The sequence below is a fragment of the Mauremys mutica genome, chromosome 4 (assembly GCF_020497125.1).
Source record: "Mauremys mutica isolate MM-2020 ecotype Southern chromosome 4, ASM2049712v1, whole genome shotgun sequence".
NCBI classification, from domain to species: Eukaryota; Metazoa; Chordata; order Testudines; family Geoemydidae; genus Mauremys; species Mauremys mutica.
Window position 1 is genome coordinate 87,495,651 of NC_059075.1, and position 26,225 is coordinate 87,521,875.

The following is a 26,225-nucleotide window of genomic DNA, read 5'->3' on the forward strand; positions in this document are numbered from 1 at the left end:
AGCTTTGGGCGGGGGTCAGAAGGGCTTAGACAAATTAGAAAGGAGTCCAGGAGCTGTTTCCAAATTATTTTGCCTGCAAATACACAGCAGCATTTTTATCAAAATGCTAAGTGATTTAAATCAGCAAGTAAATGGTGTTTCCATTTTCATTAGGGCTGAGAATTTTTTTTTCAAAAACAAAAAAATTTATTTGTAAAGGTTTGTTTCAAGACATTCATTCACATCATCTGCGAGTCAACAGCCCTTTTAACATGAGCTCCCAGTGCAACCCTGTGGCCAAAAGGGCTAATACAATCCTTGGAGGCATAAATAGGGGAATCCTGAATAGGAGTAGAGATGTTATTTTACCTCTGTATCAGGCACTGGTGTGACTGCTGCTGGAATACTGAGTACAGTTCATGTGTCAACAATTCAAGAAAAATGATGAAAAATGGGAGAAGGTTCAAAGAAAAGCCACGAGGATGAGCTTCTTGATTCTATCACTATGCTTTAATCAATCTATTTAGCTTAACAAGAGAAGGTGAAGGGGTTTCTTGATTAAAGTCTACAAGTAGCTACATGGGGAACAAATATTTAAAAATGGGCTCTTCAATCTAACAGAGAAAGATACAACATAATTCAAATGCTAGAAGCTGAAGCTAGACAAATTCAGACTGGAAATACGGTGTACATTTTTTACAGTGAGGCTAATTAACCATTGGAACAATTTACCAAGGGTCATGGTGGATTCTGAATCACTCACAATTTCTAAATCAAGGTTGGATATTTTCCTAAAAGATATGCTATAGGAGTGATTTTGGGAAAGTTCTATGCTGTGTTATACAGGAAGCCAGACTAGATCATCACAATGGTCCCTTCTGACTTTGGAATCTACGAATCTATAAACACTAAGCAAAACCTTAATGATGTTTCAGAAATATAATTGGTCATGGTATTTCATCTAAGAAATTAGTTCTAACTATTCCTGGAACTCCATAAAAATCCATACAGATGCTGTAGTCTTTAGGAAACTGGATAATCCCGGTGGTCAAATGCTGAAGCCCTTGCTCAGGTGAAATTACCATTGAATAGAATGGGAAATTTCCCTGAGTAAGGACTGATTATGGACTTCAGAATGTGAACACGAGTGTTGAACAACTTAGATTCCAGACAGTTTCCAAGGTTTTGAAGTGGCCAGATGGAATGTGAAAGGGTTTCTGGCTGCTAGGAGGTGAAACAGGTTAGAGCTCTTGGGAGGAACCAGGAACAGGCTGACAAAAACCTCTCTTTGTTTCTGGCCTGCACTCTCACCATGATCTGCTGAGTCCCATCCTGCTGTTTCCTGAAACCTCCTTTGGGTCAGGAAACAACAGGCAGGAGATGGGAGTGGCAAATTTAATCAGGAACTGAGGACATGAGCAAGGAAAAATTTGCATGGAGCCACAGCATGAAGAAGAACTGGAGATGATGGTTGCACAGGAGATGTGGGTAAGAAGCATGAACCATTCTTAAGGGTAGGGTAGAGGAGCATTCACTATACAGGGACTTCTCCCATTCCCCTGGAAGGCTCATTTGCTTGAGAAAAGGAAGATAAATGGAATAGAAATAGGGAAGGATATGGAGATTCTGCTGTGCACAGGGGGAGAGAGGAAAAGAGGGAGTGGGGAGGGGTTTGTTTGGCAACATCACCCCCTTAAGAGAATTTAGGCTGTATATGTTTGTCCATGATGCTCTGGGAAGGGAGAAAGAAACAAAAAACATCAAGTGACATGGTATCTGTATTGATGAATTTGAAGTGATGAACCTTAATATGTCAGTTGTCTTACAGAAAGGGAAAGGTCTTATCATTCAAGAACTCGGTGTTATTCAATGGTATTTACTGTGTGGAGCAAGAAAACTCCTATAGGACAATTCGAATTTCAAGTTTACACAACTCTAGTATTACCCCTCATCGTTCAGATAGGTAGATTACTTAATCAAATAGGTCCATTGTTATGAAAGAAAATTCATTGTTTCACCAAACTGATTCCCCAGATCACATAACTAGCAATTTTTTGTCTATTTTCAAATAAATACTTATCTTTCTCTTGTTCAGAAGTTTGTAATGTGATGCCATACTCTGGGCCAAAGTTGAAAATAGTCCCCACCTCCCCATATTGCTAGAAACACCAGGGGAGCGAGGATTGCTTTGGTGTCACATCCCAATAAGACTAATAGTCTTGCCAAAACTAGGCAGACCATATCACCAGCTGTTTTCATGACTATAGCTTGTCATGACTATAGCTTATCAGCCTCCATGAAACTAAAGACACTGAAGACATCCTCCTATTATTAAAGAAAAATACTATTTTGTTGTCTATAATTTACCCATTTCTTCTCTTCAGCTATCTATCAAATCTGGAAATTTCTAAAACATTGGTATAAGAGGGAGGGTACTGACACAAGAAAGATGAATAGAACCCTGAGCAGATACAAAATTAGTATCCACATCTGGTCAGTGATCCACAAACATAGTCTTCAGATATCTGCAGATTTGCAGAGCTCTAAAGATGGAACAGCCTTTCAAAACTGGTCATTGAAGATGACCAATTGGTGATTTGGTTGCCTGTTCCCAGCTAAATTGTTGTGAAATTTTGGACAAAATGCAAGATTTACTTGTTTCAAGATCTCAGCCGGAAATATAGAGCAGCCCAACTTCATCTGAAAGTATTCATCCAGAGACAGATGCTAAACTTTTCATGACTTGAAACTCATACCAAAATCAATAAGGCTCATAAACATTGATTTTGGAATTTATTGTAGGATTTATTCTCCGAGAACATATTTTAATATATTCTGAGAGAATAAATCCTACAATAAATTCCAAAATCAATGTTTGTGCCGTTTTGATAGGCCATAGTCACTGGAGTAATTAATTCTCTTTCCAGTGGTTCAAGGATCTCACATTTTTGAGGCACCTAGAGCCTGATTCAAATTCCACTGATATCAGCTGAAGTCTTCATATTAACTTCAGTGGGCTTTGGATCAGACCCTAAAGAATTTCTGATAGAAATAGAAGAACAATAAAAATACAGTAGAAATTTTCACGATGATCATGGGTTTAGTGCTTTCAGAACAGATAGTCCTGTATAACTGATAATGAGCAGGCTGTGATAATGACCCACTGAAATTCTTTATTAAACTATGTTGCATATTGTACTACAATGGCAATTTTATGTTACATTTTATTTTTCAGCATGGTGTGTGTTTTATTTATACTTTATTAACAAACAGTATGTACAACTGGTATGAAGATGAAATCTTCAAATTTAATTGTTCATCTATTTAAAATATCCTATATGTTTATCCAGCCATGTCACTCTGTACTGTAGTTCTTGTTAGGGATGAGGGAACCTGGAACTATCAACATTACTACAGGTAAACAACAAAAGTATGATGCTGATGTATATCTATATAATGTAACTGTGGTACAGATTTTGTATCAAAATAACATCCATATTCATTTTTCCTGTTTGTCATGGCACAAAGTGTTGGAATATGGCTGAAAAGGGACAATTGAGAATTTTCCCAGTGTTAGAGATCTCTCAGCTGGTTTACAGTTTATACCAACTGCTCTCAACACACAAATAACCTGTCTTAAGGGTGGGAGGGACATATTGTGGGTAGGTGCGGCAGGTTTGTATCATTTTTTGTGGTGTCTAGAACGGGTCCAAGTCCCACCCCTCCACACACAGACCTTCCTTGTAATCCAATATATATCTTTTAAAATAACGGCGTGGGGCTGGTGATGAGGGGTTTGGGGTGTGGGAAGGTCTCAGACAGAGGGTAGGGATGCAGGGGTGAGGGATTACAGTGCAGGAGAGGGCTCAGGGCTGGGGCAGAGGGTTAGGGTGTGGGGGGATGAGCACTCTGGCTGGGGTTGGGGATTAGGGGTTTGGAATGTGGGAGGGGCTCAGGGCTAGGGCAGAGAGTTGGGGTGTGAGCTCTGGGGTGGTGCGGGATTGTGGATGAGGAGTTTGGGGTGCAGTCTGACTGCCCCGGGGCTGGGGCCAGAGAGGAGGACTCCCCCAGACCTCTGCTCGCTGGCAGCAGCAAGCTCTGGGAGAGGGACCCCCTTTTCCCCCACCCTCCAGCAGTACACTCACCTTCTATCCCTCTCAGGTCCAGGAAGCCCCCTCACCTCCCCTGTGACGGGTGCCAGGAAGTGGGGAGGGACTGCCTGCACGTGTGTGCCTCCTCCCCTGCTGCTGCCCCTCACTGTAGCCCACTTGCCCAGCATGGCGCAGGAGCAGTGACTCCAGGCGGGGGGCGGGCCCTCCTGTGCTGGTGGAGGGTCCCACCGGAAAAGGGAAGGGTCCGAGGCAGAAGGGCAGGAGCAGCCTGCCCTGGCATTAGTGAATGAGGGGCTCTGGACTCGGCAGCGGCAGTTGATGCTGGCAGACCGGAGCAGGGGGCAGTCGCCCACTTGAGGCAGGGATGCTCTGGGGTCTGGAGGAGGCACGCGGGGGCGGCAGGTGGAGGCTGGGGGAGAGACCCGGCCCCAAACATTGGTGGAGCTGGGCCTCTGGGCCCTTAATATTGCTGGAGCCTGGGCACCACAGGCCCATATAACTCACTGCCCCTGATTGTGGGCATAGAGAAGTGCATGTTTTCACCACCCCAGTTCACAACCTGTGTAAGGTCCCATAGATCATAGCTGGTTGGAATACGATAAGGCAGTTCTTAAGATGTGCCAACATATGCTAATAAGCAAGCCTGGCTCACAAGTACCAAAAGATTAAGCTAGGCATAGATTACTGATATTCCCTTTCTCTTCCCTGCCTTGTGTGTTGGCTGTATCTGGGTGCAGAGGAGAATCTAGGCAAATGTGTGCTGCATTACACAATAGTATAAAGGAAGCGCTATCCAAGGCAAAGCTTATCATTAAATAAAATCTTCATGTTTCAGTCTTCTGCGAGGAAATCTTGATTATTATTGATTTTATACATAAGTAATCACATGTATCAAAATGCTTTGCAAGAAGCAAATGCCCTGAAAATACAAAATAGAGAGTAATTGATGAGTAATTGACAATTTACAATAAACTTATTGTATTCTATTTGCAATCCTGATTTTCATGTAAATTCTGTCTACAGCTTGTCTCTGTATTTACTTTTTTTTTTTCATTTTCTTCTTTCCTACTTTCAGCAAAATGCCTCAGCAGATAAGGAGACCCTTGCTTCAACAAAGAAAGCAAATCAAAGTGTCCAGGAGTGTGATTCTCAAGATGTAAGATTGGGAGTCAGTACTTAATATAGACTGAAAGCAAATATTAAAGCCTTAGAGACAATTTTAATGCTATCTGTTTTTTAATAATCAAGATAGTACATATATTTTAAAAGCAATTTCATGTTCAGATGCAGTGAAGCAAATACTGTTTGGTGTACAAGTATGCATTGTACTCTCTGGGTTTTCTTTAGGGATTGGTTAACAGGATTTTTAAAGCTTTTGTGAAAGTAAAGCAGTAGAAGAGATGTGATTTAATGATTAACCTGTTCAGCAATCTACTTATTCCCTTAGAGATTTGGAACACAGTGAGGTACAGAATCCTGTGATATAACATTCACATTAATAAACAAGCATAGATGTCACAAATGCTTCATTTGGGCAGAGGGGTGGGGGGGGACCTAAGGCAGATGTTTAACTTGAGCAATAACGGTGACAGTGTAATGGTAAAAGTTTGCAATCTTGTCCACTGCAACTAGGGAACAAGCTGAAAGCTCAAATCTATAACGCATCAGAGACAGTGGGCTGGAACCTGCAGCCCTTATTCAATTAAAACACTGATGTAGTATAGTAACATAAACCTCAAACCAATTTATTATGGCCCATGTTACAATAAAAGCAAAAAAGAGTTTAGTATTGCTGATTTGAATGTTTCCCTGGATATTGTAAAGGATATCACACTAATATGGTCTTAGCAAATGTCCTAATGAGACATGAAAAAAAAACAATAAGAGAAGACAAGAGACAAATGAGCCTGGAGTGATGTACTAAACACACTAGTGTTCCTTAAATATAACACCCGCTATATCTGTAGGTAACTGGAAAGCTTTCTGGTAACAATAATAGCAGTTTACACATCTTTCATCCACACACTTAAACTGTTATGCAGGGATTGCTTTAACCACCTCAGAAGTGCAGCCATCTTTTGGATGAAACACAAGAGCCATTTAACAGCACAAAGGAACACAGTATACAACAGGAACATATTACACAACATTTTAAGGAAAGAACGGATTCAATGAACACTGCAAAGTAGAAAGAGTTGAGCCTGTTGCCTTCAACTCTGTACCAAGCTCCTTCCTGATACCACTTACTGTTTTTTGTTTAGCAAATTGCTCATGAATATATCCCTATTTTTGGTGAATGTTTTTGTTTTTCCCAAGAACTTGCTGAATAGTTTGGACAACTTATTTTCAGATTGTTGGTCATTTGCAAATATGGTCCCCATCAATCAGTGTCATATATACCTATGTCACATGGTATGTTTTGCTCACTGATTGCAGCACAGAATTTTTTTAAAAACAAGAGAATAATATTGTGTGAATAGTGAACAACAAATAATTCATTATTTGAGCAGCTGTAGTTAAAACATTACACGGGGGGATTACTGAGGCAGAACTAAAGCAATTAATGCAGAGCGGCCATACTTTTTAAATAGGGCTGGCCAAAAAATTTGCATTGAAATTTTTTCAACAGAAAATTGGAGTTTTGACTAAATGAAATTTTTCACAAAAAGTGTCTGTTTTCTGCAGAAAATTTTGACTTTTTATAAAAGAAAAAAAAACCTGACAACAGAAGCACTTCTGGTTTTCAGCCAAAAAGCTGAAAAAGTGTGATTCAGATATTCTGTCATGGTGCCTTATGGGAGCTATAGTTTTGGTGCCACATGCCCCAACTCTTCTCTGTCAACTGCTTTCCCTAGCTGCACTAATCTCCCATGATGCCCCATGTTGGCTCAACAAAAGGGGAGACCATGAGACACCATGTAAACTATTATAGTATAATTAGGCAAGCCAAAAAAGAACTGGAAGAGCAACTAGCCAAAGACACAAAAACTAACAGCAATTTTTTAAAAGTACATCAGAAGCAGGCAGCCTGTCAAACAGTGGGGCCACTGGAAAATCCAGGTGTAACAGAGCACTCAAGGAAGATAAGGCTAGTGCGGAGAAGCTAAATTAATTCTTTCCATCAGTATTCACTGTAGAGGATGTGACAGAGGTTTCCACATGTGAGCCACTCTTTTTAGGTAACAAATCTGAGGAACTCTCCCAATTTGAAGTGTCAAAGAGGAGGTTTAGAATAAATTAATAAATTAAATAATAAGTCACCAGGACCAGATGATATTCATCCAAGAATTCTGAAATAACTTAAATATGAAATTGCACAACTATTAGCTGTCATAAGTAATCTATCTTTTAAATCAGCTTCTGTAGCAGATGATTGGAGGATAGCTAATGTGACACCATTTTTTTAAAAAAAGGCTCCAGAGGAAATCACACTAAACTTATAATAGTTTTATTAATACAGGTAGGAACTTCACAAACACTCCAACCCAGCAAGGCAGAATGAGTTGAGCATCCTTCTGCTTACACCATCCTTTGAAAAACAACCTGAAGTGTTAGTTATCTTCTTCCACCTCACCATCATAACCATCACCAGTGGACATCATCCTGGCATCTCCCTTCCAAAGCACATCGGACTGGGATACAACTTTATAATGTGTTATGCTGACACCACTATGCCTAATGCGTATTTATTAGAGGTTTCTCCCCTTTGCCTTATTTGTATTTCCTCCCAATCTGGAGGGCCAGTAGACTGCTTTTTATTTGATCCCACCCTTTGGTCTGTCCAGTTTGGGTGGCCCTAGCAGGCATTAAAACTCTTGCCAACATAGCTCTCAAGGTCATAGGGACAAACAAGCTGACCTACTGCATCAAGGTACTCTCCTCCAAGGAAGGCAGTCCCTCAGTTGTCTTGAGTCCAGCTTCACAGGAGGGAGAGAAACTATAATTTGATATTTTTAGAAACCTGAAAAAAGACTTGAAATCCCACCCCTTCTTTAAAAAAATGTTTCCGAAATGTTATTTTAAGGAGTGATATCTCAGGACTTTTCAGAACTAGAAGCAAGTACTGTACCTGTTGGAAATTTGGGTATTTCCTCTTGTCAATAGGACAATGCTCTTGTCTGCACTTCTTAGCTGTGTCATTTTGAGTAAATTCCAAGTTTGGGAAGAAGAACGGTACCTTTTTTCCCCACATGTTTGTTTGCATGTTGGTTTTAATTTATTTCTATATTTCTGTTGTTTTTTAAATAGGAAATGTTTGAAGATGGTCAGACTTTTTAAACTATTATGGTCCAGTGGCCAAAGTACAATTAAGGTCGTAAAAATGCATGACAAGTTATGATCTGCCATTTATTTTTTAAAAATAATATAAGGGTTGAAACTGAGTTAAAAACCGGGACTTAATGAATATGGTCAGAATCAAGATGTTGCTAAGAAACCTTCAGCAACTCTTCTCACAGTGGTGGAAAAATCTCTTAATTGTTAAACTGGATCTTGTTTATCAGATAATTTTGTAGAAGGATTACTCTTCTAATGACTGACTACCGTAGAAGAACATACGGTATTTTAGACTTCTAAAGAAAAGAGAAAGATGGTAAAGGGCTTGTCAAATATATCAGATTTTTCCCCCTGCACTCCTTATGGCCAAATACATTGATTATTTTTAATTTGCTACTCCTGCTGCAGTTTTTGTTTATGGCTTATGTGTTCATATTAATGTATGTAATTTCTAAAGTGAATATACATACGATTTTATATATAGGTTGGATCTAGATAAGCAGAATGAAATTAATTCATTTGGAAATTGGACACGTTGGGAAAAAAAGAGCTACCCCTCCCCCCATATCGCCCCACACCATGGGACATTCAACGGCTACAAGTAGTTAGCTCATCTTGCAATATTAATGTCTTGGTTTATTTAAATCAGTGACATTTTGCCTGAGTCAGGACCTCTGTTTGCCTCCAATACCAATTTTTTTTTACTCATCCCTGGCATTTATAAAACACTTTAATAAGAAGAATCTTATCAATTAAATTCAAGAGGATGTTTTCCAGTGGTCAAACTGCTAGGAGATTATCAGTGAAATCCTGGCTCAGTTGAAGTCAATGGGATATTTTTCTGTTGGCTTCAAGGGAATCAGGATTTCACCTCATGTATTTTTACTTACAGTGCATAGCTGTAGAATCCTTCTAGTGTAGAATCCTGGACTGAACAATGTCTCAAGCAGAAACTAGACTCCTTCTGTTACAATATTATGAAGAATATTATCAATTTGTAACGTTCACACCCCTCCTGCCCCAAAAAAGAAAAGGCACCATCCAAAGGTCATTCACTACCTTCTTCAGTCCAGAGAATCCTTATGCATATGACACATTTAGAATCACCTATTGCAGGGAGTCAGAAATAACATCAAATGTTGCTTTATTTAAACAGCTTAGATTCATCATCTTGTGCTGGATTTTTAGCTCTCTTTGTTTGTCCTTGCTCAGCCTTTTCTGAAAAACAAAAGTAGTACAGATTTTATTTACTGCCTTCATGTTCCTGCAGTAAACAAATACAACAAATTCATTAATCATTCAGTGGCAAAGGACATTGAGCACTGGACCAAAACATACACATGTTTCTAAGCAACCATGGCATTTAGCGTCATAATTTTTCATCATTCTTAACAGCAAAGCTTTGATCACTCTACTGTCCTCCACCTCCCTTGCCAGTGTGGTAACAAGAGAAAAGTAAAATTGTTACTGTCACAAATTTCATTTCAGGCTGGCTCAATTCTGAATCTGACTTCAATTGTCCCATGCTGCCTAAAAAAAGACTATAAAGGTCATGAAGGGTTAAAACAATTTGGTTTTAAGTGTTAAGCCAGTACACTGAATGCCTAAAACAAGAGTGCTAAAGTGTGAAAAACTGCAGGGATACCTTAATCAAGAACCAATGGAAATGCACACTCAAATATATTATATATATTTAGCACTACATCTTCTTTAATAAGCTGTTTGGAGGCTCACCAGATATTTAAGTAGATCATTATAATAGTTGATGAGAAGATGTTTGTGTGTCCTTGTACTAAACATGGAAGTAATTTGGCTAATGATACAGGACAGTTCTCAAAGGAAAAAATCTATTCTGCACCTTACCATAGTTATGCCATATTTTAATACATTGAGTTAGGATCCGGAAAACAGATAGTTCCTGTGTATTTTAAAACAAGATACAACAATAAAGTTTGTATAAACATGAGCCATCTGTGTAGGTTAGCGGATTATCATGAGGAAAAAAAGACTAACAGTTAACTAGTCAAGTTCAGTCATGGATGTAAGCAAATGCAACTCCACTGCCTTCAGTTAAGTCTTTGGCCTTGCATCTTTGAGGGGACAAGTTACTTTAGAAATCAGGGAAACTGACAAAAGCACATTCTTCTCAGTGTGCAGCATCAGAACTAGAGAAGGGAAGAAATCTCAGAACCTAGAACTAGAGAGAAAGGAGCGTGACAATACGTGTTTAATGTTTGAGAACTAACATGTCATAGTCTAAATTCTCTCACTTGGTCTGGTGTAAATCCAGTCTGAGTGGAGAATTTATCATTTTAATCATTAGATCAATGTGAAATATTTGCAAACAACACGAAAACACACAAAACTTAATTGTCTGGCGTTTGATACAAATTCAAATGCCAAACCGAGATAATTGAAAAGTTTGGAAGGGATAATAAACTTTTGAGCAAACTTGGGCCCTTTATAATTTTGACTTGAAATCATTTAAATTTGTCCTTTCAGAGAGTTTTGGCATTAAACCAGGTGAAATTTAGCAGATTTTATCTACTTCCTCTTTGAAAGTTTCAGATCATTTGAACCAATAACACAAGAATAATCCAGGGATTGTAAACCCATCCAAACATATTTTATCTCTGCAATGTGAAACCAGGAGATTCCAGATCAGACTCTGATCTTACAGATATCAGTTTTACACCAGCTTAACTTCAGTGACACTCTATGGAGCTTTAACACTAAGGGCTTGTCTACATTGCAGCTAGAAACATGCCTCACAGCCTGAAGAGACAGATGCATGAGCTCTGCTCTAGCTAGCGTGTGAAAAATGCACCTTAATAAGCAAGTTGAATGATTAGTTGATCTACACAGTATGTAGTTTTCTTTTTAAGTCTTGCTTCACTGATTTAACTGAATACCTTCATAGTCATGTTGTTGCATAGTTTGTAGATCAAATTGAATAGTTTAATAGTCAAGAGACATGCCTAATGTTACTATTCTATTAAAAAAATTAATGAGGATGCATACTGGGCTGATCCACTTTCATAATTTACACAGCCAGCAGTGCATCTCCCTAGCTCTGCTGTATTCACAGGGTAAGCTGAATACTATAGGTGTTAAATTTTTGCATACTTTACTGATCAAGCTGCATAGTTCATCAATTGAATTCTCACATACTGATACTTTGTTGATCAAACTGCATACTAAGTTGATCAAGATGGATAAATACTTTGTCTTATACCATGCCTTGATTGTCTATCTGCTTTAATATTTACTATTCCAGATTCTTTGTGCTTTAGAGTGCATAAAAATGAATTGCTTAAGTATACCATGGGATACTTTATTTTACAAATAAAAATAAAGAGGTCATTAATATTTTTCTTAATCTTCACATGGAAAATGTGAAATGAGCCCTCCTCACCAATAAATTCAGCCCATGGAAACATTGTTCTGTTGTTTAGAAGGAAAAAATAATAATAACCCGTTCTTTTTTGCAGAGAACAAAATTCACACACAGTCATAAAAATTGTAATTCCTGTCAAGACTAAATTTTAATGAGATGTTGTGGAAAAATACACAATTGAAACAGGAAAGTATAGAAAAATAAACCTATAAAATGAAGTCATGGTCTGCAAATAAATGAACTTGATTGATAATTTTTTCCATGAAGTTTTCATCTTGGGATCAGACAGTGTGCAGCTCTCTGCATTTGCAGCTTGCATTGATTTCAATGAGAGTTCTGCACATACAGGGCCTGAAGGATTGGGGCCTTCATAATGCCTCCAAATCAATGGACAACCTATGTAAGTCAGTTAATAAATTATCTGTAACCATTAGGTTCTGGATCAGAAAACTTTCTATAGTAGAAAAACTTTAAAGTCAACAAGAGTTTGACAGATTATCAATGGGGTAAAGGTGTTCAGGATTTGCCCACAGTTAATCTGTAAAATTCACTCATTAGTAAAATATCTGTAGGTTGAGTAGCTCAACACCTATCAAATAGGGGAAGGATATGTGCAGGAAAGAGAGAGATATCACCTCTGACTGTGTCTTCCATTACTGTTTAAGTTTGAGGAGGAGTAACAAAATTGCACGTGCACAACCAAAAGGCTGTGTAGATTAGAGGAATGAGCAAAAGATAGGAGGGGCTTGAGTTCTAATCCAGACTCTGCCTCTTTCTATCCCCGTTTCCTATGCTCCAATGTGTGGTTAGTGATACTTATCTACCCAACTCAAAGGAGTGTAATGAGAGCTAACTATTTTGTTAATAACTGGACAATGACAGGACGGGGGAGACTCTGTCAAGGCCACACCTATTCTAGATTTTTCCTGACCCTTCCCCACCCACCTCTATACATGGGCAGGCACAATTTTTAGCAAACTAACTAGCCTTGCTTGAAGAGTCTCTTAAAATCCCAAAATTTCTCTCTTTCATAGAAAAGCCTCCATGGTTCCTCAAATATTTGTAACTAGACCAATGCATCTCTGCTGAATCATATCTTCCTTGCTTACTAATATAGTTTCCCAAGTGTACAATATCATCCATCTCTTTCATCTATGCTGCTCTTACATCCACAGTCTTTATTCATCTGTCACAAACAATAAGAAAAATATGAATAATATAGCTCTGGGTGGTGGTTGTGGTTTTTTTTGTTGTTGTTTTTTTACATTGGCCCTTAAAACATAAGCTGAGCTTGTTGGGCTCTCAAATGGATATTAACTAAGGGGAGAGAAGTAGTCTTCTAAAGGAGTTGCCTTTATTTTCCCCTTGGTGTTGCAGAGTTTCTTTTCTTTGCAGATATAAGCCGAATAACCTTGCTGAACTTCTCTGATTGGGTTGAGGGAGAGGACAAATGTATGCTATGAATCCCAGAAAGTCCTTCCTGGAAGTAAATGGATGTTTTAAATATATTTATCAAGCTCAAAAACATCACCAGGTGTAGTAAGACTGAGATATAGGCCCAGATCCTGTGTAGGGAGGACTACACTAGTATATATGGATCCTGCAATGGTGTAGAGCTGGCAAAACAGCTCCTGCTCCATCTCATTTCCCTGATACCAGCTTAAATTTGAAATTGAGCATTGACCCCAGTAGACTTGGGGAACATGAACATGAAACACCTCCATCCATCCTGGAATGGTTTCATTCAATTCCACTGCTAAGCCTTCCCAGATTTGCAAAAGAGCAAGAGAGAGATTCCTGTTAAGATTTATTTGTCAAATGGATACTCTGTGCATTGGATTAGAACTGAAAGACTAATGTAGTTCTTTTGGCACAATTTTAGCTCAAATCCTGCCTTCAGGATAGGCTCAGTTAGGCTATGTCTGCACTGCAAACTGGGGGTGTGATTCCCCAGCTCATGTACACATATGTGTGCTAGCTCTCACTGAGCATTCATTGAGCTATTGTCGGTATGTTTACAGAAGCAAGGGAATCACACCCTTAGCTCTTAATGTAGACATAGCTTTAGACTGCTACACTGAAAACAGTGGTGTTGCACTGGATTAACTGAGAGATTGTGGGTTATAACTTTTTAGTTCTCACTGCCTTGAACGCATCCCACTTCTACCCCTTACATTTGGCTGTGTTTTCATCTGTTTATATTTGCATTTCTGCTAACATTCTTGCAACCTCTGTTTTCATTCATCTGCTCATGGGCAATGGTGGTTCCGTGTGCAAATTATGAGGTGAAGATTGTTTCTTTATGGGGAAGAAGGGGATGGCAGGATGGGATACGGGACATGTGCTTGCACATGTGCAAGGGAATATGACTTTACTTCCTGCCCACCTCTTTCTGGATGATTTACTCATTGGCAGAGAAAGGACTGATGAGTCTTTGCTCACAGGGACTAATATTTTGGGCCACCATTCTATTGTCTTAATAGAGAAGGGTGGGTGTTGGGACAACTGAGGGACTGCCTTCCTTGGAGGAGAGTACCTTGATGCAGTAGGTCACTAATGACAGGGCAGGCTGTCCTTTCATGTGCAGTCACAAAGACAGATTACTGCTTCACCCAGTTTGTTTTAGCCATGCATCCATAGAGGAGTAGATCTCTACATTCTTTATCCTTGCCCCACCTTCTTAGTTTCTCAAAGCTATTTGTATCAAAGTCTTTGTGAGTTAATATGTTTATCTTTATATATATATATATATATATTTATCTCTTTATTGTTAAGGTTCCTGAGAAGAAATTTTCTGATATATAAAACTGCTGAAAAATAAATGCATAATATCCAGTAAAATATTCTAAAGCCCATAATCTCATGTTCGGTCTTTGTAAGTTAAAAAAATGTGTTTAGCATTTATTAAATAAATTTGGTATATCATACAGCAGGTAATTAAAAAAAGCCACCTATAAAATGTCAGAGGCTTGCCTTATTCATTCATTAAGTTACCATGATATATGGTGTGGTGCATTGCAATAAAAACACAGTAAATTGCTTTGCAACTCCAGTGAAAATAATGGCAGCTATGCCATGACTCATGGTATTTTATAGTAATATGGTGGTGTAAGTTATTCATGTCTCCAGTGCATCTATCCTATATTAACAGAGTTATACAAACACATTATACTAGACACAATGTTTTATTGGGCTTTGGCACTATGTAGAAAAAGCATTCATGACACCTTAGGTAAGGTTTCATTTTAAGCCCTATTTTTACCCTTCTGATACCTAAGAACATTTGTTTGTCTTGAAAGTTGCCATAGTTACTTGAAAGCAAAAAAGAAAATCTTACCCAAAATTTGAATAAAATTCATTTTAGAGTTACGGGCCATTTAACAAGTATTCTGATATGAAATCATAATGAGTTTCTACTATCTATTTCAGCTCTTCTAGAGCAAAACAGCAGGTAACTCCCTTTTCCGAGCTTGAAAGGGAAATCATCATCTGGAATAAATTGGCATCGCTACAGTATGCTGATTTACACCGGCCGGCAGAGAATGTAGCCCTCCAGATAGTTTACTGTCTTCAAAACTAGTGCTCATGAGGCAGCTGAAGATTCGCTTATAACTAAACAAAGTGATTGGCTTATCAAATTGTACCACTTGTACCAGTTACACCTGTAGACCTCATTGCTAGCTAACAAAGCTGTTTAGAGCTGTCAGGCTATGGTGCTTTTTGAGGGGGAAGTGTCTAGAGGATCCCCTTCAATGTATTGGCTATCTCTTGGTGGGGAGAAACAGGGATATCACAGGAGGCACTGCTTCCCCTGATGTCAATCATGATGCCTCTACTACAATAGGACTGATCCCAAGCCTACTGAAATCAGTGGGAGTCATTCTGTTTCAGTGGGCTTTGGATGAGGCCTGTAGGTGGGCTGAGGAGGGTGGAATCTTGGAGTCTGCTTCTGGGAGACAGGACTGGAAAGCTCCTCAGTGACTACCTGCATGCCTCTTCTCACTGGTCTCCAGTAGTGCTCTGCAGGGACAGAGCCAGTTGGGCCATGGAGCTCTGGAGTGTGTCTACACCTGCTGGACTGGGCTAAATCTGCTGGACTGGCAGTGAAAGTTTGGCCCTTTGTCAGTCTATGCATTTTCTAGAATGCTCATGCCCATGGTATATAGGATCAAAAAATCAGAGGACTACCACACTGAATGTGTCTGTAAAGAACCTAGCCATTTACCAGGCCCCCCAACCCCTTTATTGTTATTAAAATGCTAAATCTAGTTTCTAACCTTCCCATATTACAGTAGGTAGCTTTTCTACTCTTTTGTAATTTCTCTCAGGCTTTGCTATAGAACCTATTGCCATAATGTGTACACACTGAAACAAGTCAATTTTGATCTGCATGATGGACTCTCTCAATGGCATCCATAAAAGATTCAGCTGTTTGTTCTTAGACATTAGAAAACTCTGGTTGGCTGGCTTTGTTGGTTTCCTTTGTTCCTGGTGTGTTTGTTTTTTTTAGTGGAAGAGCTTTAGGAAATGGGTGGGGTGGATCTTGCAGCATATTCTAAAAGTGACCAATGTAGGTCTTGTTCAAACTGCTATTGGTAACTCATTTCAGAAACAAGCTCCTTTGACCAAAATATTTTATCTCTGAGTCTCACAGACTTTGTCTTAGGTTTCATTTGCTACAATGTCCTAGAAGTATTTGCCTGTTTTTCAAGTCATGAATGGGGAGGCAGTCTCTAAAATAGCCAGGACTTGGCCTGCCAAGGGCCTTAACTATTAAGAACGGGACTGGTTTCAAATTGGTAACCAGTCAGGGTATACAGTGCAATGGTATGACGTGCTCTTATCAGTATTTCTTGTTTAAAATGCAGGCAGTAGTTCATCTTTGCTGGTTGAATTGATAGTTATTTGTTTAGTAATATGGAAGTCTTCATTGTGACAGAATGTCAATATTTAGTGTGGTTAAACACTAAAGGAATTTAGGAATTGCTCTACTGGTTCAGAACAGTCATCCACCCAGTCCAGTATCCTGTCTCCAGTAGTGACTAGTACCAGATGCTAAAGAGAAAGGAGCAAGAAACCTGCTAGTGGACAAATATGGAATATCATGCCCATAGGGGAAATTTCTTCCTTTCCCCAGAACCACATCAGTTAATGGCTGGCTTGTGAGATCAAGCATGAAGGATTGGTCTCCTATAAAAAACAATTATTAATCCTAACCATGCCCCCATTACTTGTCTTTGCTCTAAACCATTCCTTTCTTTTCAATTAATCTTTCCCAATTTAAAAGCTTTTCCATGTCTCTACCAACTTTTGTCACCCATCTCTGGATCCTTTCTATTTCTGTTGTATCTTTTCTGAGACAAAATGATCAGAATGTTTCAGCCTTGTAGGTGACAGTACACCATCAATTTATAAAATGGTCTAATAATTATTTAGTGTTATTTTCTACTATTTTCTTTACACAACCTAATATTTAGTTGGTTAGGGTTTTTTTTTCTTTTTATGCCCCTTTAGTAAATTTCATTTCTCATCATGCTTCCCAGTCACCTAGCTTTGTTAGGTCTTTCTTAAATTTCTCAAGGTGACTAACGGGTTGGACTCACCCCTGCGGCGCCTCCTGCTGGTGACTCTGGGAATTAGCTCTCTGCAGCGCTGGAGCGCCCTCTGCAGGCCGGTGATCCACATGTCTTCAGGCCCCCCGTGTCCCTCCCTGGACCCGGTGCCCTCTTACATGGGGTGCTGCCCCCTAGCAGTAACCCCATTCTCTCTGGGTTTCCCCTCCTCAGGGAACCCTCACCCTCTATCCCCACCTTGCCTTAGTATTGGCTACTGCCAGTCATTGTCTAGCCCCACACTCTGGGGCAGACTGCAGTATCAGCCTACTCATCACCGGCAAAGGGGTTTGGACCTGCTGCCTTGGCCTACACCTGGGCTGCCCTCTGCAACCCCCAGTACCTGTTGGCCCACTGCTAGGCCGCAGCCTGGGGCTTTCCAGGCTGGAGCTCCCCAGCTCCTCAGCCTTTCCCCAGCCCTGCTTCACCCTAGGTACTTATCTCGGCTCCTAAGCAGCCAGGCCCATCTCTCTCTATAGCCAGAGAGAGACTGACTGGGCTCTGGCTTCCCTGGCCTTTTATAGGGGCCAGCTGTGGCTCAGTTTGGGGGCGTGGCCTCAGCTGCAGCCACTTCCTTATTCAGCCCAGTCTTGAGAACCGCCGCTCTCAAGCCCTGCCAGGCCACTTTTAAACCCCTCAGGGCAGGAGCAGGGGCCACCCTGCTACACACCCCCCACCTCAAGAACCCCTCCACCGGGGGGGGCGGGAGTGTTGTTTGTCCTACCGGCCCAGCTTTCTCCTCAACTGGGCCCTCAGGACATCCCTTTCCTGCCGCAGGCTCTCCATTGCTTGGAGCAGCCTGCTTGCTTCCTCAATTGTTTGGGTCCCCACCGTAGACCTCTCTAGTCCTACGTGGGTCCCCACTTCCATTTGGGTTCCCACATCTGTTTGGGTTCCCACATCGGCCCTCCTGGCCCTTGTGTGGGTTCCCTGATTAAGGTGGGGCCTCTCTGCCTCAGCCCCCTTGTCTTTAGGGGCCTCAGTCTTGACTACCCCTTCCTGGCGGCTAGTCCCAGATGGAGCTTTGGTTTCAGGCACTCCCCCTTTCTGTCTCAGGGGGCAATGCCTTTTTAGGTGGCCCTTGGTGTGGCAGTGGAAGCACCCTTGGCGCCTTCCCCCTACCACGGCCCCAGTCCTGGTTGTGCGGGCCCTAGCCCTTTCTTCTGGGCTGGCCCGGGCCTTGGGAGCTCCATGAGGGCACACTCTCTTTAGGTGTCCCTGCTTCCCACAAGCCCAACAGGTCTGGAGCCCCCCTGTTAACTTCACAGGGGGCACTCGAGTCTGGTAGGGGCACTCCCTTCTGAAGTGTCCCCGTTGCCCACAGGCAAAACAGTCTTTAGGCCCTGGCACTGGCCTCCAGCCCAAGGTGCCTGGCCCCCATTGAGGTCCATGTGCCCGCCCCCGCAGCAGTTGAAGCAGCCCTGCTTGCTGCTCGGCGAGCCGGGCCACACAGGCTCTCCAATAATAGTCTCTTGTCTTCATTTTCTCTACCGTCTCAAAGTCCAGGCAATAGTCCCATAGTCCTTGCCCTGGCCCCTTGTATCAGGGGCGGACCGCTATGCCTGCATTCTCCACCACGTGTAACGGGTTGGACTCACCCCTGCGGTGCCTCCTGCTGGTGACTCCAGGAATTAGCTCTCTGCAGCGCTGGAGCGCCCTCTGCAGGCCGGTGATCCACCTGTCTTCAGGCCCCCCGTGTCCCTCCCTGGACCCGGTGCCCTCTTACATGGGGTGCTGCCCCCTAGCAGTAACCCCGTTCTCTCTGGGTTTCCCCTCCTCAGGGAACCCTCACCCTCTATCCCCACCTTGCCTCAGTATTGGCTACTGCCAGTCATTGTCTAGCCCCACACTCTGGGGCAGACTGCAGTATCAGCCTATTCATCACCGGCAAAGGGGTTTGGACCTGCTGCCTTGGCCTACACCTGGGCTGCCCTCTGCAACCCCCAGTACCTGTTGGCCCACTGCTAGGCCGCAGCCTGGGGCTTTCCAGGCTGGAGCTCCCCAGCTCCTCAGCCTTTCCCCAGCCCTGCTTCACCCTAGGTACTTATCTCGGCTCCTAAGCAGCCAGGCCCATCTCTCTCTATAGCCAGAGAGAGACTGACTGGGCGCTGGCTTCCCTGGCCTTTTATAGGGGCCAGCTGTGGCTCAGTTTGGGGGCGTGGCCTGAGCTGCAGCCACTTCCTTATTCAGCCCAGTCTTGAGAACCGCCGTTCTCAAGCCCTGCCAGGCCACTTTTAAACCCCTCAGGGCAGGAGCAGGGTCACCCTGCTACAGTGACTAACCTGAACTAACCTGAACAATTATACACCACTGTTCACTTCCTTTCTATCTCATGAATAAATGTAATAAATGCCAGTCCTAATAGGCTCGACTTAATAGGCTAGACTATAGGTTAGACTTTTGACGTAGAAAATTGAATATTTCTATTCTGTTTTCTGTCTATGAGAGAGTCCCTGATCTATAACAGAACTTTACCTTTCAGTCTGTTGTTTCCTTTTAGTAAGAAAGTATTTAAGAACTTCAAATAAATGATATCAACCAATGCTGTTTTATTCGCTATTCTATTGACATGCTCAAAGGATTTTAATAGACAACAAAGGCACAGCTTTCCTTTCCATAAACTTTGCTGATTTGTCCCTCTCACCTCGTGTTCATCTAAAGAGCTGGATGTAATGCACTTTCTGTACTTAGAGAGACAGATGCCCTCCTCCCACTCAATCTGTTGATCGATTCCATTGCCCTACTACTGACACAGGGATGGCCCAGTGATTTAGGTAAAGGAATGGAAATGGAGAAGTCCTGAATCTTAATTCCAGTTTTTACTCCAACTCCCTCTGTGGCATTGATCAAGCTACTTAAATTCTCTGCCACAATTTCCTCATCTGTAATATGGGAATTCTAATTACTTACCTACCTGCCCCACGGGGCTGTTGTCAGGATAAACTCGATAATATTAGTAAAGAGCTTTGAACATAAAAAAGGTTATATAAGTGTCAATCCCATCTACTGAAGGAAAGAAGAAAATCACTGATTTTTTCCCCCAAAATTTTGTAACAGTGATATGGTTTCAATGATTGTATTTGCAGGTTGGCAAGACTTGTTTGGGGAAGCACAATAATTCAACATCTCCTCACCTCAAGGTGGCAGAAACAGATCCTAGCTTTCAGGTACTTCTGTCTTCGTGTAATTGAGCCCTTTTATAAAAGTGTCTTTATCAAATGCAAAATTCCTTGAACTGTATCTGCTTATTCTAAGTCAGTGATTTCTAGGTAGCTCCTCATTAATCACAGTGAAGACTTCTGCTCCACTTGATTGAAGTTGGTGGTATGAGATGGCCTTCTGTTAGGAACTATTTCAATACTTAAAGAACTTGACTGCCCTAATAATCAGCTAGGCCATTCTTATAAACTCAGGGTTCCTTTTTTGGGGGGAGGGGGAAGAACAATTTCCAAACCCTGGGTATTACTATGATTTAGTGAAACTGTGCTTAATTAAGCATGTTACACAAAGAAAAACTTCAGAAGATTGTATCATAGGACCCCTTCATCTGTAGGTCCAATAAAAATATAGATACATAGATATTCTGTAGGAGAAATGGGAAGTGCTGTACCTCTGGGCAGCTCAGCTGTTTTGCTCCATTCTAATTCTCCAGCCATTTTTGTACCACTGATTGACCAGCTGTTTTTTCCGCCCTCTGCCACTTAGGGGGTGGGGGGAGCACCAATTTTTTTTTCCACCCTAGTCAGCAAAATGGCTAGGACCTCTTCTGGCAGAGACTAGAATTCTGAACCAGACAATGAGAAAGCAGTTGAAGAATATTTTATTGTTTTAAATCTTCCTAGCAGTATCCTCAAATAATAAATCTATAAAAGGTGAGCAATTGATTTCATACAATTGTTTCTACAATTAACATTTTGGTATTTTGAGAAAGATGCTATAGGTTTCATGGAATGTAGATTAATTCTATATATATAGAGAGACACACATTATACATATGTATATACATATACAGATAATGTATATATGCACTCAGCAGACATACTATAGTTATTTTGAAAGCAGTACAAAGACTAACAAAAATAAATACAGCTGTGTGCACATTATTCCTATGGCACTTTAAGCATTCAGTGTTGATGCCTTGTATTCCAATGTAATATGATGACCACAGATGTTGGCTTGATTCTCCTCTCACTTACGCAAGTGTAAATTCTCTGACTTCAGTTCAGTAACTCTTGATTTAAATCAGGATTGATCTGTTTTTTGATGAGAAGATGACCTTTTTTATTTAGCATCCCACTATTCATCCGTGTAACATTCCATAATATTATAATACTTACATTGATTCTGTTTTCCCCTTTGTGTTGGTTAACAGAAGTTACACAGCCCTCCATGGATTAAACCTGAAGCTAAAAAATCAGCAGAGACAAATGAGAAGAAGCATGAAGAGTCAGATAAAACAGAAGAAAAACCACTGTAAACATTACTAAGCCATGTTAACAATGTCCTTCATTTGCTATTGTCTTCATATTGTTTTTAGTCCAGAAGCATGATAATGTATCAAGTTTCTAAAGCATGCAACTTTTTTCACTATTTTATGAATGTTTGTAAATTAGTCTAGTTTCTGAAATAGACCAATTAGTACCTCTCAGCAATAATCCAACAGAAATGGATGTTTGAAGATATGCTTTGTAATACAGTCCAGTTTTTTTGAAATATTATTCTGCCCTGATCAGTAACTTGCTTATTATAAATCAGTCTGTTTTGTAAAGAACTGCCATTCAGAAGTTTTCTTTTCTTAGCCTGTTCTGTTTGATAGCTATCTTTACTGTATACTGGGAGGCTGAAGTCAAAACAGGGATAAAAGCCTGCTAACATAAAATAATAATAATAATTACATAGGTAGAGTGCAATGCTACTCAAAAGAGTGACTATGAAAATCACAATAGGATTCTATATTTACCACCTTTCAAGTCTACTCAGTTAACAGGTAAAAAGATTTTTTTTTTCTAACTGCAACCGTTACAAACTCAACTGAATCTCAAGTTGTTTTCTTTGTGGCTTATGCAGCCCCAACATAAAAATTCTGCAGTTGAAACCAAGTTAACAATTCTACTGATGATGCACAAGCCAGAATGGAATCTATCTCCATCTCCCATAGCTGCGTTGGCCCTGCTGCCCTAACAGGAATGAAAAAGAATAAAAAAGTACTTTGTCACCATAATTGGCAAAACACAGAGAAAGTGGATTTGATGAATGCTTGCAATGGTATGTGCTACCTATATAGTTCTTAAGAATCTCTTAGCTGTGCATAGAGTGCACTTTCTGTATCAGCTCTCCAGAACAGGGAGTAGAACCAGCAGGGAATTAATATCTGGAGAATTGATTCAGCTGAGGTTAATTTAAGCTACAGGGCCCAGCTGCTAGTTCTAAAAGAAGAAGAAAAGGTGAATCTGGGGGTGGGGAAGTGCAAATTCTTCTTTGAGTATTTGTTAGAGTGGATCCCAAGTAGGTGTGAATGTGTCTCATGATTAGCAATGTCTGTTGGGCCTTGCTTGTGAAATGCACATCCTCATGCTCCCGCCATGGCAACAAGACAGAAACCCTTTGATCAAAATTAATTCCTCTTATTAGTTTCTTTATCCCTTTCCATTTAAATGATGAAAACAAATAAACAAAACTCTCCTTTTGTTTTCTTACTACCCTGGTTCCTTGTCCTCACGTAATGATGAAATCAAAGCCTTGGGGCTTTAAGTCTTGTCCATTTTGCAATTACCTAATCCTGCTCACCAACGTCCAGAGCTGCTGTCTGTTCTGCCTCTGTGACTTGCATACTCTGAACAAGTGCTCCATGTGCAATATGTTCTCAGCACGGACCTGGAAATCCAAAGATGCCCACTTCAAGCCTCATCTTTTGGAAAAATCCATGAGAGTTACATCAAACCCAGAGGAAAAAGAGATCAACCTCCAACTCGCAACAAGTAATGGGAAAGTTTTCCTGTGCAAGTATCCCTAACAGCCAGCACACAAGGAGAATGATACCAAAAATAAATCAATGTTGAGTAAAGTCTTGGAATTGAAGTCACCCCTGGCACTTACAGCCTTGGTGGCAAAGACCTGTACTACCTCCTCACAGAGGCAGGGAAGTCCAGAATAGAGATAGACATGACTCCAGGCATTGCTCTGTGTCCTCCCATAAGGAGAGGTCAAAATACCAGCCCTCCAAGGAGGAGACCACTAAGCACTCACTATCATAGTGGCTAAAGATCAGCATAAAAATACACAAGCCCAGCACCAACATTGACACTGTCCACTCCGGTACCTATATTGGCACCAACAACAGAATCATACATGGTACCTACTAGCAGAGGAACTAGTATCCTCTGTGGCAATGTCTTTGGTACTGAGATCTTCAGCAGCACCAGTGCATGCACCTATCCTTCCACCACTAATATCATATATCAGCACCACCCCTGGACAAATCTATTCATCATCCTTATTAGCATACCTTCTCACCAACATACAGTAAGGAATCTTGGGAGTAGACCAGAGACGACTCCTTTAGGGTCTCAGTGTTTGGAAATGGACTGTCCATCCCCAACCAAACCAGACATACCAATATGTATACAGGTGGGGGAAAGGGAATATAGGATCTCGAATCATAGAATATTAGTGTTGGAAGAGCCCACAGGAGGTCATCTAGTCCAATCTCCTGCTCAAAGCAGGACCAACATCAACTAAATCATCCCACCTAAGGCTTTGTCAAGCCAGGACTTAAAAACCTCTAAGGATGGAGATTCCACCACCTCCCTAGGTAACCCATTCCAGTGCTTCACCATCCTCCTAGTGAAAAAGTTTTTCCTAATATCCAACCTAGACCTCCCCCACTGCAACTTGAGACCATTACTCCTTATTCTGTCATCTGCCACCACTGAGAATAGCCTAGCTCCATCCTCTTTGCCTTCAGGTAGTTGAAGACTGCTATCAAATCCCCACCACCACCACTCTTCTCTTCTGCAAACTAAATAACCCCGGTTCCCTCAGCCTCTCCTCATAAGTCATGTGCCCCAGCCCCCTAATAATTTTCGTTGCCCTCTGCTGGATGATTTCCAATTTGTCCACATCCCTTCTGTAGTGGGGGGGACCAAAACTGGATGCAATACTCCAGGTGCGGCCTCACGAGTGCCGAATAGAGGGGAAAAATCACTTCCCTTGCTTACCGTCAGCCTTCTTGGCAATGAGGGCACACTGCTGACTCATATCCAGCTTATCGTACACTGTAATCCCCAGGTCCTTTTCTGCAGAACTGCTGCTTAGCCAGTCACTTCATCAAAGGCAGGGAAGCAGGCTATAGTTCCTCTTCCCCCATATACAGAGAAAGGGGAGGTGAGAGATCAAGACAAGCAGCAAAATCCCCCATGCTCCTATCGCCACAGTTTAAGAAGCCAAGCTATTTAGGAAACCTCTCCTGACTTCAGTTTTGCCATCTCAGGTCAGCTGGAGATGGAGGCAGCTGCTTCTGCAAAGTAAGTAAGGTGGGGAGAGGGAATATAGGAGATGGAAGGCAGGGAAGCAATCTCATAAGCTGGGAGCTGCAGATAGCTGCTTCCCTGCCTTTGAGATGCTATATTCAGAGCCCTCCATGGATACAAAATTTATATCCGCATCTAGGCTTTCATTCAGTTCCCATCAAGTCCACCTTGCCGTAATCTCTGCATGTCATCCACCTGATCAGTTCTCTTTAGTCTTCATGCATTCCAAGTTGTTGCATACTTACCCACCTTTCAGCAAGCACTGCTTGCCTGGGATCTCAATGCTGTCCTTTCAAGCCATTTCATTTTGGAATGCTTCCTCCACCACGTTACAGTCAAGACAGTCTTAAGGGTTGCCATTTCATCAGCTAGCAGAGCTGAGATCTCATCCAATTTTTATCCCTAAAGTGGTTTCAGAATTTCATTTGAACCAGGCCATCTACTTACCTGTATTCTTCACTAAAGCCCATGCCACACTAGGGAAAAAGAATCTGCACATTCTGCATGTTTCAGGAATTTTATTATAGTATGTTGATTAAAAAACCCCTTTAATCTGGCACTCCTCTTTTTGTGATCATTTCTGGTGCTTTGAACATTCAAGCTCTCTCCTCCCAGGGGATGTATAAAAGGATCCCACAGTGAATATCAATCTACTACCAGATGGATGAGGTGCCTCTCCCTCCAAACGTTAAATCTCTCTCCACTAGAGAATAAGCTATATCCGCTGCCTACTCCACAAGCATATCCATTTTAGAAATCTGTAAGGTTGCTATGCAGAGTAACTCCTTGGTGTCCATTAAGCACTACACTCTTGACCTAGCTGCAAGGTCAGATGCCAAGTTTGAGAAGCAGTGTTACAATCGCTGTTCAGTTAGGTCAGTCAGAACTCCTCAGTTCCATCTTCCAGATGGGACAGTGCTTGCCCATCACCTACAGTGAGATTCACCACGGATATATACTCAAAAAAAAGAAAGAATGGTTACTTACCTTATAATAACTGTGGTTGTTTGAGATGTAATCAGTGTGGATCCCATGAACCACCTTCCAACCCTCCTTTTGAGAGTTCTCTATACCTGGGATTATGATTTAGCAAGGGAACTGAGGGCTAACTGCAGCCACTCTGCACTTTATGCTTTTGGATAGAGGAGCATAAAAACATGCAGGTATGGCCCAGTAGACACTGCTATTTAAAAGATTCTGATCTCACACTTAAGGTATGTCTACATTGCAATTTAACTCGGGCTTATGGGATCAAGCTAAGGGGCTGTTTACTAATGGTATAGATGTTCTGGCTTGGGGTGGGGACCAGGCTCTAGGACCT

General features: G+C 41.3%; 1 protein-coding gene across 8 annotated transcripts in view; it reads left to right on the forward strand.

Annotated features, from left to right (window-relative positions):
• The window catches only part of LUZP2 (leucine zipper protein 2), a 431,446-nt gene extending 409,344 nt beyond the window's left edge, over positions 1-22,102 (forward strand). For 7 of the 8 annotated variants that reach the window (XM_045012211.1, XM_045012212.1, XM_045012215.1 and 4 more), the window contains 3 exons: positions 5,167-5,247; positions 20,462-20,542; positions 21,748-22,102. In XM_045012211.1, the coding sequence (XP_044868146.1) occupies positions 5,167-5,247; positions 20,462-20,542; positions 21,748-21,852 (267 nt within the window). In that variant the 3' untranslated portion in view covers positions 21,853-22,102. The remainder of the gene's footprint in view (positions 1-5,166; positions 5,248-20,461; positions 20,543-21,747) is intronic. The other variant, XM_045012213.1, reaches the window with a different exon arrangement.
• Positions 22,103-26,225: the final 4,123 nt, after the last annotated feature.